The following is a 13623-nucleotide window of genomic DNA, read 5'->3' as shown; positions in this document are numbered from 1 at the left end:
TCTCGGTAACTTAGGTATGCCAAGTGAACAAGGAAAGTCTTGTGCCTTTTTTCTAATGTTTTTCAATTTTGAGTTGACTCAGAGGATATAAAAGCAGGCTTTATGATGAAATGGCCCTCTACGAAGTAGAGGAAATGGGCCAGAGATTAGGTTATGATTAGGGTTAAAATTGGATTGGATCTTTGATTAAATTTATGATTAGGGGTAACTAATCCTAACTTAATCGCAGAGATTCAATTTTTGTATTTAGGATTTAGTGAACGCTGAATTATGACTAAATAAACTACTCGCGCGCGCGTCTTGCGTGTATTTTTCGTATCATTTTGTCCTTAGGGAGTTTGCGGCTTTTGAGAAACCTTTTTGTACATTTCTGCAACATTTCTGAATGTTTCGTGACATTTTAGCACGCAATTTTACTAGAATACTCTTGAGACGGTTTATGAATGAATTCTTGCAACATTTGCAACAGAATAGAGACATTTTGACGCTAAATACCACCTTTGCGACCTATTTTGCAACAGTTTAGAATTTTGAAATTTATAAAAACGAAATGCTATTTCTTTTTAAGTTGAATCGTTGTGCGAAAACTACGGCACTTTGCAAAATTGAGTCGATGGGCAGGTGCTAATATAAAAAACATCTGTTTATTATGTGAAATTTGATCTGTTTTATTAATTTTGGGCCTGAGTCTAATACGCGTGCTCAGATCATGAACGGAAATAACTTGCACTATATGCGATCAAAGTCCGTAACTAGCATCTTACATATAATTTCCCCTTCACGCGTTCTTCACATGTACTCTCTGCGCGCTGATTGGCCGAGCATTTAAATTCTCGATGTTGATTGGCCCGTCCCCGTACCCGCCCACAGAGTGCATGGACAGAAAGATGGCACAACGTGATCATAACAATGAATTCGTGCTATTTTTGACTACCTTGTCAAAGTTGTATATTTTCATGCTAAACTCCCTTCGAGAATGGATGCTCTGCCTCTCTCTCCGCCTTCGACACCGACTTCTTCTAACCGAGACAGCGAAGTAAGTAGACAGGATACTGAATTTTATCGCTCTCGTGTTCGACGGCTTTCCTGACGAAAAACTTCGCTTAAATTGCAAAAATCTGCGCTTGCATATCGAATTCTAAAATGCCTATTGCGTTTTGTGTACTACCGACGATTTACTATATTTTCTTCAAACAGAATGAAGCTGTGACCGAGTCTGAAGCAAGAAAAGTTCAAGTGAAAACTGAGAGGGATATTACGGCTGTTCAATCTTTACTAGCGATGAGTCAGTGGTCGCCTCCGAGTCCCGACCATTCTATATCTCCCACAATAAACGACCCTCTATTCTCCGTTCTGGAACCAATTCAACCTATAAACAACACTCAACTCAACCACGACCAGGTATTCTAATTTTGCTCATTTTTTTTTAACAAAGTTCTCAACAAATGAACTCAATAAACGCCTCCGTTTACTCAAATATAATCCAACCTCGGTCAGCCCGAAGTTCCCTTTACATAATACTCAAAATCTTCGGGCGCTTGCCGAGTGGTCGATTTTAAAAGCTAAAATATGCAAATCCCTAAAAAAAGTTTACCCTCTTTTTCTTTTTTTATTTCAATAGTAAAGCAAACCTTGACTTTATCTTTTTAGGTCGAAAATTCGTCGGTTCTTCCAAGTCAAAATACTCTGCCAAATCCTGTTGGTGTTTTCGGGCTGCCGCCACAAAGTTTGGTCGATTTTAGCAAGCTTTTATCGGGGAATCGTCTTAATTTACCTAATACTGGAAACCAAGGGCCAATCATGATTATTTGTCCTATTGCTGTCCCGACAAGTAACGCAAATATAAATGTAACATCCGCGGCAACAACGAGCGCTGGTGAAAGAAATATTGCTCCATCCGTCGTCCCAAACGCCGCCCAAAAAACCACTCCTGAAAACAACGATAGCAGAAAACGTAACTACGTCTGTACCTATGAAAACTGCGACAAAACGTATTTCAAAAGTTCCCATCTCAAAGCGCATTTACGAACCCACACAGGTATATAATTAAAATGATAGAATAATACTGTGTCTGAAATTGACAATATTCGAAAACCGATTTTTTGCTCTTTTCGAACATTGTCCGTTTCTGAAATTGACATATCTCTATTTAGCCATGAAAATACCGAACGGTAAAAGTATTTCGTAGAAAATTGCAGCATTCCCCGGCGCGTTTCAATAATTACAGGGCGTTAAATTTGCATGCTTTGTCCATGTATTAATAACCTTCGTTAGTCTCTATTTATGGCAATTATGCTCATGAATTGCAGTCAATACTTCAGGTTTGAACGAAAAGAACGTGTAGCATACTTTTTGAAGGTTTCGCGGCCGTTTTTTATGCATTTTCCGCCTACTTTTTACCTCTGTTTTACGCCTAATGCACGCCCCTAATCTTGCCTTTCACGTGCCCATGTAGTGTTCAGTGTTTTTGTCGTCACGCACCTTGACCTTAGCGATTGAACCTTGTACCCTCTCAAGAGTCACATGTTTATTAATAACTTCTAAATAAATCTGCTTTCAACATCTACGTAAAAGAATTACGTACGTAAAGTCTTTCGTTTGCGTGTTTGAGTATTATTATTGTAATAGCATTGGTCGACCTTCTTAAATTGCATTACACTTTCATGAAAAAATCTTAAATTAATGCCTAATGAATGCTTATATATTAAATACTTATAATACTTATGGATTAAATGTCTCATCGGATGTGTCAGTTTCACCATTCAAATTAACAATAAACATATTTGATTGCATAATCAGGTTCTTGAGTTTCATTTGAGCTGAAGGCCCCAATGTCATTCTTAGTACTGAAATAGGATGATTTTCACCATCCTGTGTTGTTATTGACTAATTTAGTCACAATAATAATTATTTTGATGCTTGTTTTAGGTGAGAAACCATTTGTTTGCACTTGGGAGTCGTGTGATCGAAAGTTTGCAAGGTCAGATGAGCTTACTCGTCACAGAAGAACGCACACAGGTGAAAAGAAATTTGAATGTCCGCTGTGTCGACGGCGCTTCATGAGGTCAGATCATCTCACAAAACATGCAAGACGTCATTTAGCGGCAAAGAAACTCCCAGGTTGGCAAGTTGAAATAAATAAACTTAATCAAGTTGCTGCAGCTTCATTGTTGCCTGGCAACCTTCCCCGAACAGACGATGGCATGTTACAGCCAATCTTACCACCAACATGTCAGCCAGTATATTCATTGACGTCACCAAATTCATCTTTGGACGCAGTGATGGCAAGTTCTTCTGAATTCGGAGGACAATCGTCCACCTCTGTGACATCAAGTACAGTTTCAGCATCCACGTAGAATGACAGTTGTGGGTGTTGAAAAGGAGTGTCTTTTCTAAGCAGTTTTGTCCGGTCAAACAGAACTTTGACATTCAAGGTTGCGATGGAATAAACATATCAAGTACAGCATTTAGAAACTACTAATGTGGTTTGCTGAGAGAACATAAATATAGTTCATAATGCTGTGGTTTTAAAATCCTTTGGAGCTTCGAGTTGTTATACAAAGGTTATATAATTTAACAGTGTAAATTCATCTATTTTAAGCATTATATAGCTCCAAGCCTGTGTATTTAGATAGATTTTGATAGTCTAGACTTGCTATTGTAGTATAGGATATCTTTTTGTGATAAATACTCATATTTATTGAATATATTGGCATGACAATACATGTTGGAGAAAAAATGTGTAGAAATGCAAAACATAGGACTTTGTCCTTCATCCTTTAGTTGTCTTTTTCTTGTTGTCCACGTGTCTTTCTGATACCCTTCAGATGCTTTTTTGTCACCCTTTAGTTGGCCTTCTGATACCCTTCAGATGCCCTTTTGTCACCCTTTATTTGTCCTGTCCTTTATATAGCTAAGTAGGCCCGGTCCCAGACTTCTACGGGTTGGAATTCAATATGGCGGCCCAAGTGGTGAAAACCAAGTGTTCTGCAATATTGCTTTTGGTTTGATGTGAAACTGTTTTGTTTAGGTTTTTGTTTTTTGGAAAATGCAGGTTTCCCAACCTAACGATGTCAAGATCTATAATCTCTCTGCTGGAAAAAGTCTACCAGAGGTAAGATGTCGTTTTTTACTGCCAGGCAGGCAACACATTTCCACAGTTTAAAACTTTTTTAACCTCAGTTTAAACCTTTATGTGCGCGGAATGCTTTATGCTTGAAAGAAAAAGCTGGCCCACCATCTGCTTCTCCTCAAGTGCAGGGTATTCGGTATTCTATAGTTGTGCCCTTTTTTCTCTCTGTAGTGGCTGTCTGAAAGACGGAGAAGGCTTCTCCAAAAGGAAGATGTAGGTCAGTTGCAAATGGCTGTAATTATATATAATTTTATACAGCCATTATTTATATTATTATTTAGACATATTATTTACAATTAATGATTTCTTATTTTCTTCTATTTAGATATACGGAGACGAATTGAACTCATTCAGGATTTTGAAATGCCCACAGCTTCAACCAATATAGAAATATCACAAGATGGAAATTATATTCTTGCATCTGGTAACTACTACAACCACACATGTTCAAACCTATTTACACATATACAATATTGTATTGTGAGCTAGTATGTCATAAGTACGGCCTTTATTGGTGCAAAGATTGGTTTAAAAGACCAAAGGTTTTGCAATGAGTTTGTGGTGTATACAAACTGATCTTGACATGCAAAATTGCAAGGATGTAATTCTTATCCTGTCAGCTTATGTAATCTTCTAATTTCTTTAAGGCTGCTATAAACCACGTGTTAGGTGCTATGATTTATCTCAAATGTCCATGAAGTTTGAGCGTTGTTTGGACTCTGATAGTATGTATAACAAATGGTTTAAAAATTCTACATCTAACATCTATTTGTTGCATACATAATTGAGCAAAATATTTTCTTATAGTTGTTAGATTTCAAGTCTTGTCAGATGACTACTCCAAGGTAAAAATCAAAATGATTTTTGATCCATGAGCTTGTGGTAAATGTGCCTCAAATTTTTAATATTTTATTCTCCATTAGATTGCATTTCTGAATTGTGACAGATATGTTGAGTTTCATGCACAGGTATGTGGTTTCAGTTATAACAGTTTGGTTACATTTATAACCTGATCATTTGACATATCATTTGATATATCTAATAAATATAATTTGTATTAGTATGGACGTTACTACAGAACAAGAATTCCAAAGTTTGGCAGGGATCTTGTGTACCATTATCCTTCATGTGATTTATATTTAGTTGGAGAAAGGTACGAATCCAATGATATAGTTGAGTTAATAACAAAATTGTATCTGTGAGTATATAATTTATATCTATTGATAAAATCTGGAATTTTCAGTTCAGAAGTCTATCGACTAAATTTGGAACAAGGAAGATTCTTAAATTCATTGCAAACAGAATCAGAGTAAGTTACATACAGCTGTTTTGTGGATTAATAGTGTTTTCATATTTTATTCAAAAGTTAGAAAAATGCAATGTGAAACTTCTGTATAGATCCATCAACTGTTGTGACATTAACCCTGCCCATCAACTGCTTGCAGTCGGTACTGCTCAAGTAAGTTTAAACAAATAAAAAAGCACCATCAGAGAACCAGCAGTAGTTAATTCAATTTTTTAGTGTTTTTTTTAGTCAATCTGTTGTTGTTAGGGTTTTCCTATTGTTCAATATGTACAGGTATTATTACGAATTCTGATTGCATAAGCCTTTTGTTTCCTTCCAAGGGCCATGTGGAATGTTGGGACCCACGTTCAAGGACTCGGGTCGGTAAAGTTGATGTCGCCACAAATAACTTAGGATTAGAAAGGTGTGTTTATTCTCCCATGTCATTCTGCATCTCTCTCTCAAGAGGATAAATGCCAAACCAACCTCTCTATTAAACACCTTCTGCAAAAATTATTTGAATTGTTTCTAGTGGTTCAACTCGGATACCAGAAGTAACAAGTATGAAATACTGTAATGGTCTTCTTCTTGGCGTGGGTACCAGCACTGGACATGTAGGTTTAAATCAGATACTATTTGTTATCTACTAAGCTTTAAGCTTTGGGCTATTCAAGACCTTGCTCAATGAAATGCTCTACCCACTTGCTCACCCTGACCAAATCTTTCCAAATTCTATCATTAAAAATAACTCATCATATGTTCATGTACAAATCATTCTTTTGGCTGCTATTAAATTCCAGAGTTCATCCATTTCCAGGTATTATTGTATGACATACGTTCTGATAAACCTGTTCTGGTAAAGGACCATCAATATGGTCTGCCAATCAACAGTTTGGCATTTCAAAATGATGTGAATATGGTCCTTTCAACTGACTCTAAAATTCTTAAAATTTGGCACAGAGACTCAGTAAGTTGTGATGTTAGAAGAATCAAAATAAGCTACATGACATACATGTGTCTTTTTTAGAACGTTAGGAGAATCGGCGTACTAAGAGAGCGCTTATTTTTTTAGGGGAAACCATTCACAGCTATTGAACCTGGCACTAACATAAATAATTTGTGTTCATACCCAAACTCAGGTGGGTTTGCTTTTTGAATGGAATGTGCTGAGAGATCTTGCTGAAAGATCTGAAGTAAAACTATCAGCAAAGATAGTCATTCTAATCTATTGACTCCAAATCTAAATACAGGTTTGATATTTATGGCAACGGAAGCTCCAAAAATGCTCGTCTATTATGTTCCGGTATGTGATCAGTTCATAATGTAGTTTATTGTATCATTTGTTTGTTCCTCGACCACTTGCATCGTTCATGTAATGGTTTTTGTTCCAGTCTCTGGGCCCAGCCCCAAGATGGTGCTCATTTCTTGACAGTTTAACTGAAGAGTTAGAGGAAGATTCTCAGCCTGCGGGTATCGTATTGAATATGGATTTATTAATATAGTTAATCCTAAAAATAATCCTAACTCACCCCAGTTTTAACTTTATTTCTAACCTTTTAATCTAATCCGCTGACGTTAAATAAATCGATATCTATACGATTCTTCTTTTTCCTGCGCTTGCAATAACCAAAGCCTCATAATATGGTCTATATGCTGGTAGACTAACGTATACGTTTCTTCAATTAAACGTTTTAGTGTATGACGATTACAAATTTGTAACGAAGCAAGACTTGACAAGTCTAGGATTGTCACATTTAGTTGGTACAAATCTTCTTCGAGCTTATATGCATGGCTTCTTCATTGATATACGATTGTACCATAAGGTAACCTAGTTTCATATTATTCATTTGCTCGCATTTTTTGTCAGTTTTGAAAGAATATTTTCCTTTATTGAGGCACCCGTGAATGTTTATTATGTGCGTAAACTTTCAGGCCAAGGCCATTGCAGAGCCGTTCGCTTACGAGGACTACCGCAAGAATTTGATAAAGAAGAAAATCGACGAGGAACGAGAAAACAGGGTTGTTGCTAAGGTAGTGTTGTATGTCAAGTAAAACGTGTCAAAACGAGGACCATCTACGTACTGTATTGCAATATTTTTCTTGTTCATCTATTTAGAAGTTGCCAAAAGTCAATCGTCAACTCGCAGAGAAGCTATTGGACGAAGTGTCAGAGAAAAAAATCGTTGGAAAAGTAAGGCGAGATATATCAGATAGTGGCACCTTCACTATTGTTTCTCTAGCTACTTTATGTAACACGAGTTAATCATCTCTGAGTTTGAACGACTTTTTTTCTGCCTCGTGAAATAGGTTGACGTCAGCAATCCTCTTGGCGATGAACGTTTTGCCGCCATATTTACCAACCCAGATTTCGAAGTGGATGAGGACAGTGAGGTACGTCATGTCAGTGAATTTTTTCGCGTTTTTTTCAACTCATCACGTTGACCTCTGTATCAACTGGATTCATTTCAGCAATACCAACTACTTCATCCTATAATTTCAAAACGAGATAAAGAAAGGAAAGAGAAGAAGAACGAACTGGACAAAAGGTTGGAAGATTTCAACGAGATTTCGGTAAATATTACAAGATTTGTACATTTAAATTTTTGAAAAACTTTGTTTGCCTTTCGTAAGTACGTGTACTTGAATACTTCGTTTTAGGATGGTGAAGTTGAAGGTGTTGCAAGCGACGTGGATGAGTCTAGTTCTGATGATGATTATGAATGGAGACTGGAGTACAAGAAACAGCAGAGAGATAAACAGGGCTCCAACAGGAAGCCTAAGTTTTATGAACTGAAATCTGGCGAGGAATTCACATCCGTGAAACAACCAGAGGATGACAAGCGAAAGAAAAAGTTAGTATCGTGCTGCTACGATGATTAAACTGCATCACAAGTGTCACATCTTATTTTTATCTTTCAGTGTTTCCCTAGGAGATCGATTGAATGAGGGATTGGACACGAGCATTATAAAATCCAGCGGTTCCTCGTTTGGTGGCAAAGAAATCGTATTCAAAATTGGCAAGGTAGAGACTTTGAATTGTGATGTTTTGTCTTGTTTTCAGTACTTTTAACGATGCGAATAATTCGCTCTTGCGATTCTATCCTTTTGATAGATGTGAACGAGTAGATAAATTACGGATGTTCAAATGAGAGCACTTGTACCGTGGACCTTTCATAACTACTCGCTCGTTCACATCTATCTTCAATGTCTATCATTAATCAGATTTTTCAGTCTGTTTCTTGATTAAAACATTCTTTCCATCAGAACCAACAAGAGATTGCGGAGGAAAACGTCGCAAAGGCTCACAGGAACGAGAGGCAAAAACTTCGTCGCTCAGCCAAATCTATTTTGCCGAAAGAGAAACGTGCTGTCTACTGGAGAGGAAAGAGAGTGAGGTGATCACGTGCTGTGTGACGTCATACAACGCCAGAGAACATTACGTCATGACATAACGTCATTGCATGTATGAAGAAGTACGAGGAACATTACCAAGCCGACTTTGTTCGAAGTGAAGGAACACTTTGTAGCCGAAAAATATATTATTTTTAATAGTTTGGACTGGTTTGAAGTAACGTTCTTATTGCAAGGACTAAAAATGAAACGTTTTAAATTTAAAGAAATGTTTTACATTGTAAATTTCTTCTCATTTTTACTGTCGGAGTAGCTTATATTAGCACAGATGGAAAGCCTGTGTACTAATTTATTTGTACAGCCGAAGAATATAATGAAAGAATGAAACATATTGTTTTAATGTGTGTGTTTTTTCTGATCAAAATGTCCGTTTGAGGCAGTGCGAGTGTGTACATGATTACATGGGAATGGGTATATGTGTTAGAACTGTCCAACATTTAAGCCCCCTCTACACGACGCAAACGAGCCCTAGTTAACTCAAGCCTGGGTTAGTTTTCAGTTTAGGTTTAAGCACACTTTACCCAGGTTAGTTTAAGCCCTGCTTTAAAGGTGCATTCGTTCTTGTTCGAACCCGGGTTAGATAGAACGATAAGGCAATCAAATCGACGGTCGACCCTGGTTTGAGTTTGCGTAGTGTAAACGAAGCTTGGTTTTGGTGAGGTGAATTACGTGTACGTGGCCAAAGTCAGTGTAGCGTTAAACGCTGCGTAATGCATGTGAGTAAAAAACTTATATCATTCATATGCAAATTTACCTTAATACAACGGCTGTAATTTGACAGACTGATTTGCATAGAGTTAATGAATCCTAAAACATAAATCGGGGGTTAAAATTCATTCTGATCGTGCGAGGAATAATAAAACTAGTTAGCAAGCGAAACTAGGTTCGAAGTTACCCAAACGAAAACGATTTTTTCGTATATGAAATAGTGGCCTTATCTGCACGACCTTGTTGACAGCTTAACAGAAACGAATCTCGAATTCCTTCTTTTGAAATCTTTTCAAAATATGCAAATCACTCAAATGCTTTTCCTGTTGAAAACAATAGCATGCATTCTTCGACTTCACCAACCAATCAGAACCCAGGGAATTTGATGACGTCTGTTGAAGGAAATTTGGAGCATCGAGATGGGTGTGCTTTCACGCCAAACCAAACGTCATTCTTAAACATCTTCTTGTTGCGGTAAGACGCTTTGCCCAACGTTTTTTGAAAAAATCTAAAGTCTGAAAAAAGTCTACGTGCGAACGTTTCATGGTCAACTAACAAGTCGTCTATCTTGTTAGCGCCGTTGATGACTACGCCTTTACAGGTAATTATTTAAAGCAACCAATTTCTAAATGTACCAATGCGCTTTGTTGAATTTCAAACGGCAAACAATAGCCACCATATGGACGGATTTTGTCCGCTTTTTCGGCAGCTAAATCTTCTAAATATTGAACGAGTTTTGCCACCCTAAGCTTCCTGTAACTCATGTTTGTATTTCGTATCATTTTAGATCAAAATCCTGGAAAAAAAGCGAAAAATTTTGAGGGAATGTGACCACGTGTAAGGTGAGTTTATGCAAATGATTTTACCATGTAGCTCTCTGTGAACAAACAACAGCTTTGCTGGTTACCAGCACATCACCACATAGACAGATTTTCTCACTGTTTTGCCACTGTAAGCTCCCTGTAATTAGTGTTTGTCTAGAAATCTCGTATTGCATGGTCTAACGCTGGCCTTTCATGATGATGTTTAATATATTTAAAATCAGTTGGCTTCCAAATTTCTTCACTCATCGAAGTCTCATTTGTTAATTTTAGAAAGAAACGTTCGCTATCTTCAAAAGAAAGAAAAGGAAGGAAAAAAGAAAGAAAGAAAGGTGACTAAAGGCAATCCCTAAGTGCGCGCAAATGCGGAAAACGTTTCTGATTAAAAAATTGCATGAGCCATTTTGAAGGGCAAAGAAATAGACGATAGCATGTTGGGACTTCATTGGGGTGAGGGCATGGAGATTATTTTATTTGTGTGCATTGTTGGCCTTTTGTGCAAATTCTAAATGTTTTTAAGGTTTCAGTTGTGCTCTTGAAGTAGGAATTTTTGTGAATATTCGAGTGACTTCACAGTTTAGTCGCCTGCACCGGAGTATGCTTTGAATGTCCGACTGTGATGTTGATTTTCCCCGGGTGTCAGTTGTGTTCATGTGGGGGGAGGCGCCGCCCTTCGTGTGTGCATCTTTCGGGAGGCCTGCGGGCCCGATTGCCATTTGGGGAGAGTCGGCAGCTCAGCCGAGCGTCCGGAGCGTGTTTTGGTGCAAGCAACTGAACTGTGAAGTCACTGGAGTGTTTACGAAGGTTCGTACTTCAGGAGCACATCTGGAACCTCGAAAGTATTTGTTATTTGAGCAGAAGGTCTTCAGTGTACACCGATGAAATGATTTTCATAAACTTGCCAAATTGAAGTCTTGCTTGTTTGAGTCTTTGGAGATGTCCTTTTGATTGGCATCGTTCCCAGACCTTTGCTATATGCTCTGGTCATGGTCACGTTTTAGACTCGCTGTAGGACCAAGCTATATGCATATGGTCAAATTTCAAACTTGTTTTCAGGTCTTTCGTAATAATTACAGTCGTGTTATGGACTTGTTTTCAGACCTTGCTATATGCTCACGGTCGTGTTGTACACTTGCTTCCAGACCTTGCTATATGCTCACGGTCGTGTTATACACTTGCTTCCAGACCTTGCTATATGCTCACGGTCATATCGTGCAGTTTATTTTCACACTTTGCTATATGCTAAGGGTTGGATCTCACTCAAAACGCGAGTCGTTTCTAACGGGAACATTTTCACTTCTTGTTTGGCATTTTGATACGAACATGCATGAAATGTGATGCTAGACTATCGCGTAATATTCTGTCTGCTTTCCTTGAGTTTCAATTTTCAAACATACAGTATAAGCTTTCCAACCAGTTGGATTTAACTGGTCGCTTCTAACAAAGGAAATACGGATGAAAGGGGCCCCTCATTCGTATTTCTGTGTTGAAGCTATAGGCAAAACCTTCCGCTCTCGTGAGCGCCTAAACTTAGGGGCATGAAAAATGATCTTTGCAAGGAGTTTACAGTATATAATGCTTTAGTCTGCATCGGTTTAAAATGAAAAAAATCGCAAGTATACATGATAAAGCTTGCATAAAAAATGTTTAAAATCTTGAGCAACGATTGTAGAATTTGGAGTTGTTCCCAGACTATATGTGGGAATGTCTGTGTCTCTTCAACAAACATGAAAGTTGAAAAGAATTAAATCTTGAGTATACGATATTTCGATTAACATTTTCAACAAAAATGTAGGCTAAATTATGCATTTGCGTGCGAATTGTGATTGCCTTTAAATCCAATCTTAACATATCACGTACCAAGTCATGATGAAAGAGAAAAACAGGTCCAGCAAAAAACCGCACCGAGCCGCGACTGGATCGCCTTCCTACGCCAGAGTGGCTGTTGATAGACATTATCATATTCTGTTTGAAAAGAAATGAACTAAAGATCCAAAACTGATATCTGGTATACACGAAATATGGTCCTGAGAACGAACCGAAGCTTGAAACACGAACTGAACTTTCAAAAACGAGCTGAGGGGTTCCTCTGAAAACGACAGAACGGTAGCTGGTTCATAAGAACAAACTGTACATGATTTGTCCACGCTTCGAGTGTTCATTGGATTGTAAAGACGAAACTGATGTTGATGACTGATGTGTTGACGACGACCGACGAAGATCTCGTGGCGACGACCGATAAACGAGCACCGATGTGACGACTACACCGATGACGACGACCACCTCCGTACGACGACGCCAAAGACGCCTGCGACGACAGATAAAGATGATGTCTGCTTTCAGGTTCATATTATGTTGCATACTATAGCTACTGTAGTTCAATCTCGAATCCAGAAATTCCAGTTAAGTTTGCATTGTGCATGCTATCAAATAGGCTTTTATTGAGTCTGGGTTCGAGATCTCCTGGTGGTTTTAGTCAAATGTATTTTACGCACTTGAATGACCGATCCTCACTCTTTGGCATTGCATGATAAATTTTGAACTGTCCGTTTGATTACTATTCGGAAACTGAACGCGGCTTTTCAGTTATAACAAGTACAGTTGAATTGTACAGTTGTTCGTTTGTAAAATATCCACTCGTGCGTAGATGCAATTGATGGCGCATTGCTAAGGGATAGTCAAATGGCTATCAGGAAATTTCTTTGTGCATGATATTTCAAAATAAAATCTCTCAAGTGAAGTGAATGAATAATAACGACCATTCACACTAAAAGTTGAGGACTAATCGTTAGGTTGCATGGTTCCTCGGTTGCATGCACGAGGTTTGAATTAGTTGCATGTTATACCTCAACTAAGTTTGGCATAATTGATTAAAAAACATAAGCTGCATGTATTTCAGTATATGACCATCGTAATGATGGCAATTTTCAAAAATTTAAAAAAATAAAAATGTGCAAAACTACAAAATTTGATGATGCAACTTTGAATTTCGTTCGCGCAAAAAGAGTTGGCAAATTCTGATTCCAATTTGGCAATCAGCGACGACTCTTTAAAAGCAGCGCGCGCAGCGCAGTCTTTTCAAACCACCAGGAACGCCTGAGGAAGACCAAGCACAGCTGCAATCGTTTGAAAACTGGTTTGCAAAAATCCAGGTTGCATGGTTGTTCTTGATTTTCAGTCAGACGAGCGGTATCGTAGTGCACGCGTTCGGTTAACGTTTATGCTCCGAGATATTTTTCGCTTGAAATTTAAAAAGTGAAAACTAG

At 38.0% G+C, this 13623-nt stretch overlaps 2 protein-coding genes across 2 annotated transcripts; both read left to right on the top strand.

Annotated features, from left to right (window-relative positions):
* Positions 1-795: 795 nt before the first annotated feature.
* Positions 796-3756, top strand: LOC114541338 (Krueppel-like factor 10). Its single transcript, XM_028561273.1, has 4 exons — positions 796-1036; positions 1198-1401; positions 1651-2038; positions 2929-3756. Exons 1-4 carry the CDS (start codon positions 977-979, stop codon positions 3354-3356), a joined length of 1080 nt encoding a protein of 359 aa, XP_028417074.1. The 5' UTR covers positions 796-976; the 3' UTR covers positions 3357-3756.
* A 199-nt stretch (positions 3757-3955) lies between these two features.
* On the top strand, positions 3956-9127 carry LOC114541319 (nucleolar protein 10-like). The gene is made up of 23 exons (XM_028561255.1): positions 3956-4114; positions 4304-4349; positions 4458-4556; positions 4780-4857; positions 4940-4977; positions 5056-5100; positions 5194-5285; positions 5376-5441; positions 5531-5591; positions 5759-5841; positions 5950-6031; positions 6235-6384; positions 6490-6556; positions 6668-6720; positions 6809-6887; positions 7113-7240; positions 7350-7448; positions 7534-7608; positions 7725-7808; positions 7887-7988; positions 8076-8269; positions 8337-8439; positions 8682-9127. The coding sequence occupies exons 1-23, from the start codon at positions 4049-4051 to the stop codon at positions 8814-8816; spliced, it is 2025 nt and encodes a 674-aa protein (XP_028417056.1). The 5' UTR covers positions 3956-4048; the 3' UTR covers positions 8817-9127.
* The last annotated feature ends 4496 nt before the right edge of the window (positions 9128-13623 follow it).

This window comes from Dendronephthya gigantea, unplaced genomic scaffold, assembly GCF_004324835.1.
Source record: "Dendronephthya gigantea isolate DGI-Jeju-01 unplaced genomic scaffold, DenGig_1.0 000281F, whole genome shotgun sequence".
In the NCBI taxonomy this organism is placed as follows: Eukaryota; Metazoa; Cnidaria; class Anthozoa; order Malacalcyonacea; family Nephtheidae; genus Dendronephthya; species Dendronephthya gigantea.
Note: the sequence above shows the minus strand (reverse complement) of the source record. Positions and strands in the feature narration are given on the sequence as shown.

Excerpts from the sequence above, each read along its gene's own strand:
- LOC114541338 (XM_028561273.1), top strand. The coding sequence starts at position 977 with ATGGATGCTCTGCCTCTCTCTCCGCCTTCGACACCGACTTCTTCTAAC. Across the intron at positions 1,037-1,197 it reads CTTCTAACCGAGACAGCGAA|AATGAAGCTGTGACCGAGTC; the intron begins GTAAGTAGACAG and ends TTCTTCAAACAG. Across the intron at positions 2,039-2,928 it reads GCATTTACGAACCCACACAG|GTGAGAAACCATTTGTTTGC; the intron begins GTATATAATTAA and ends TGCTTGTTTTAG.
- LOC114541319 (XM_028561255.1), top strand. The coding sequence starts at position 4,049 with ATGCAGGTTTCCCAACCTAACGATGTCAAGATCTATAATCTCTCTGCT. Across the intron at positions 5,842-5,949 it reads AATAACTTAGGATTAGAAAG|TGGTTCAACTCGGATACCAG; the intron begins GTGTGTTTATTC and ends AATTGTTTCTAG. Across the intron at positions 8,270-8,336 it reads GATGACAAGCGAAAGAAAAA|TGTTTCCCTAGGAGATCGAT; the intron begins GTTAGTATCGTG and ends TTTATCTTTCAG.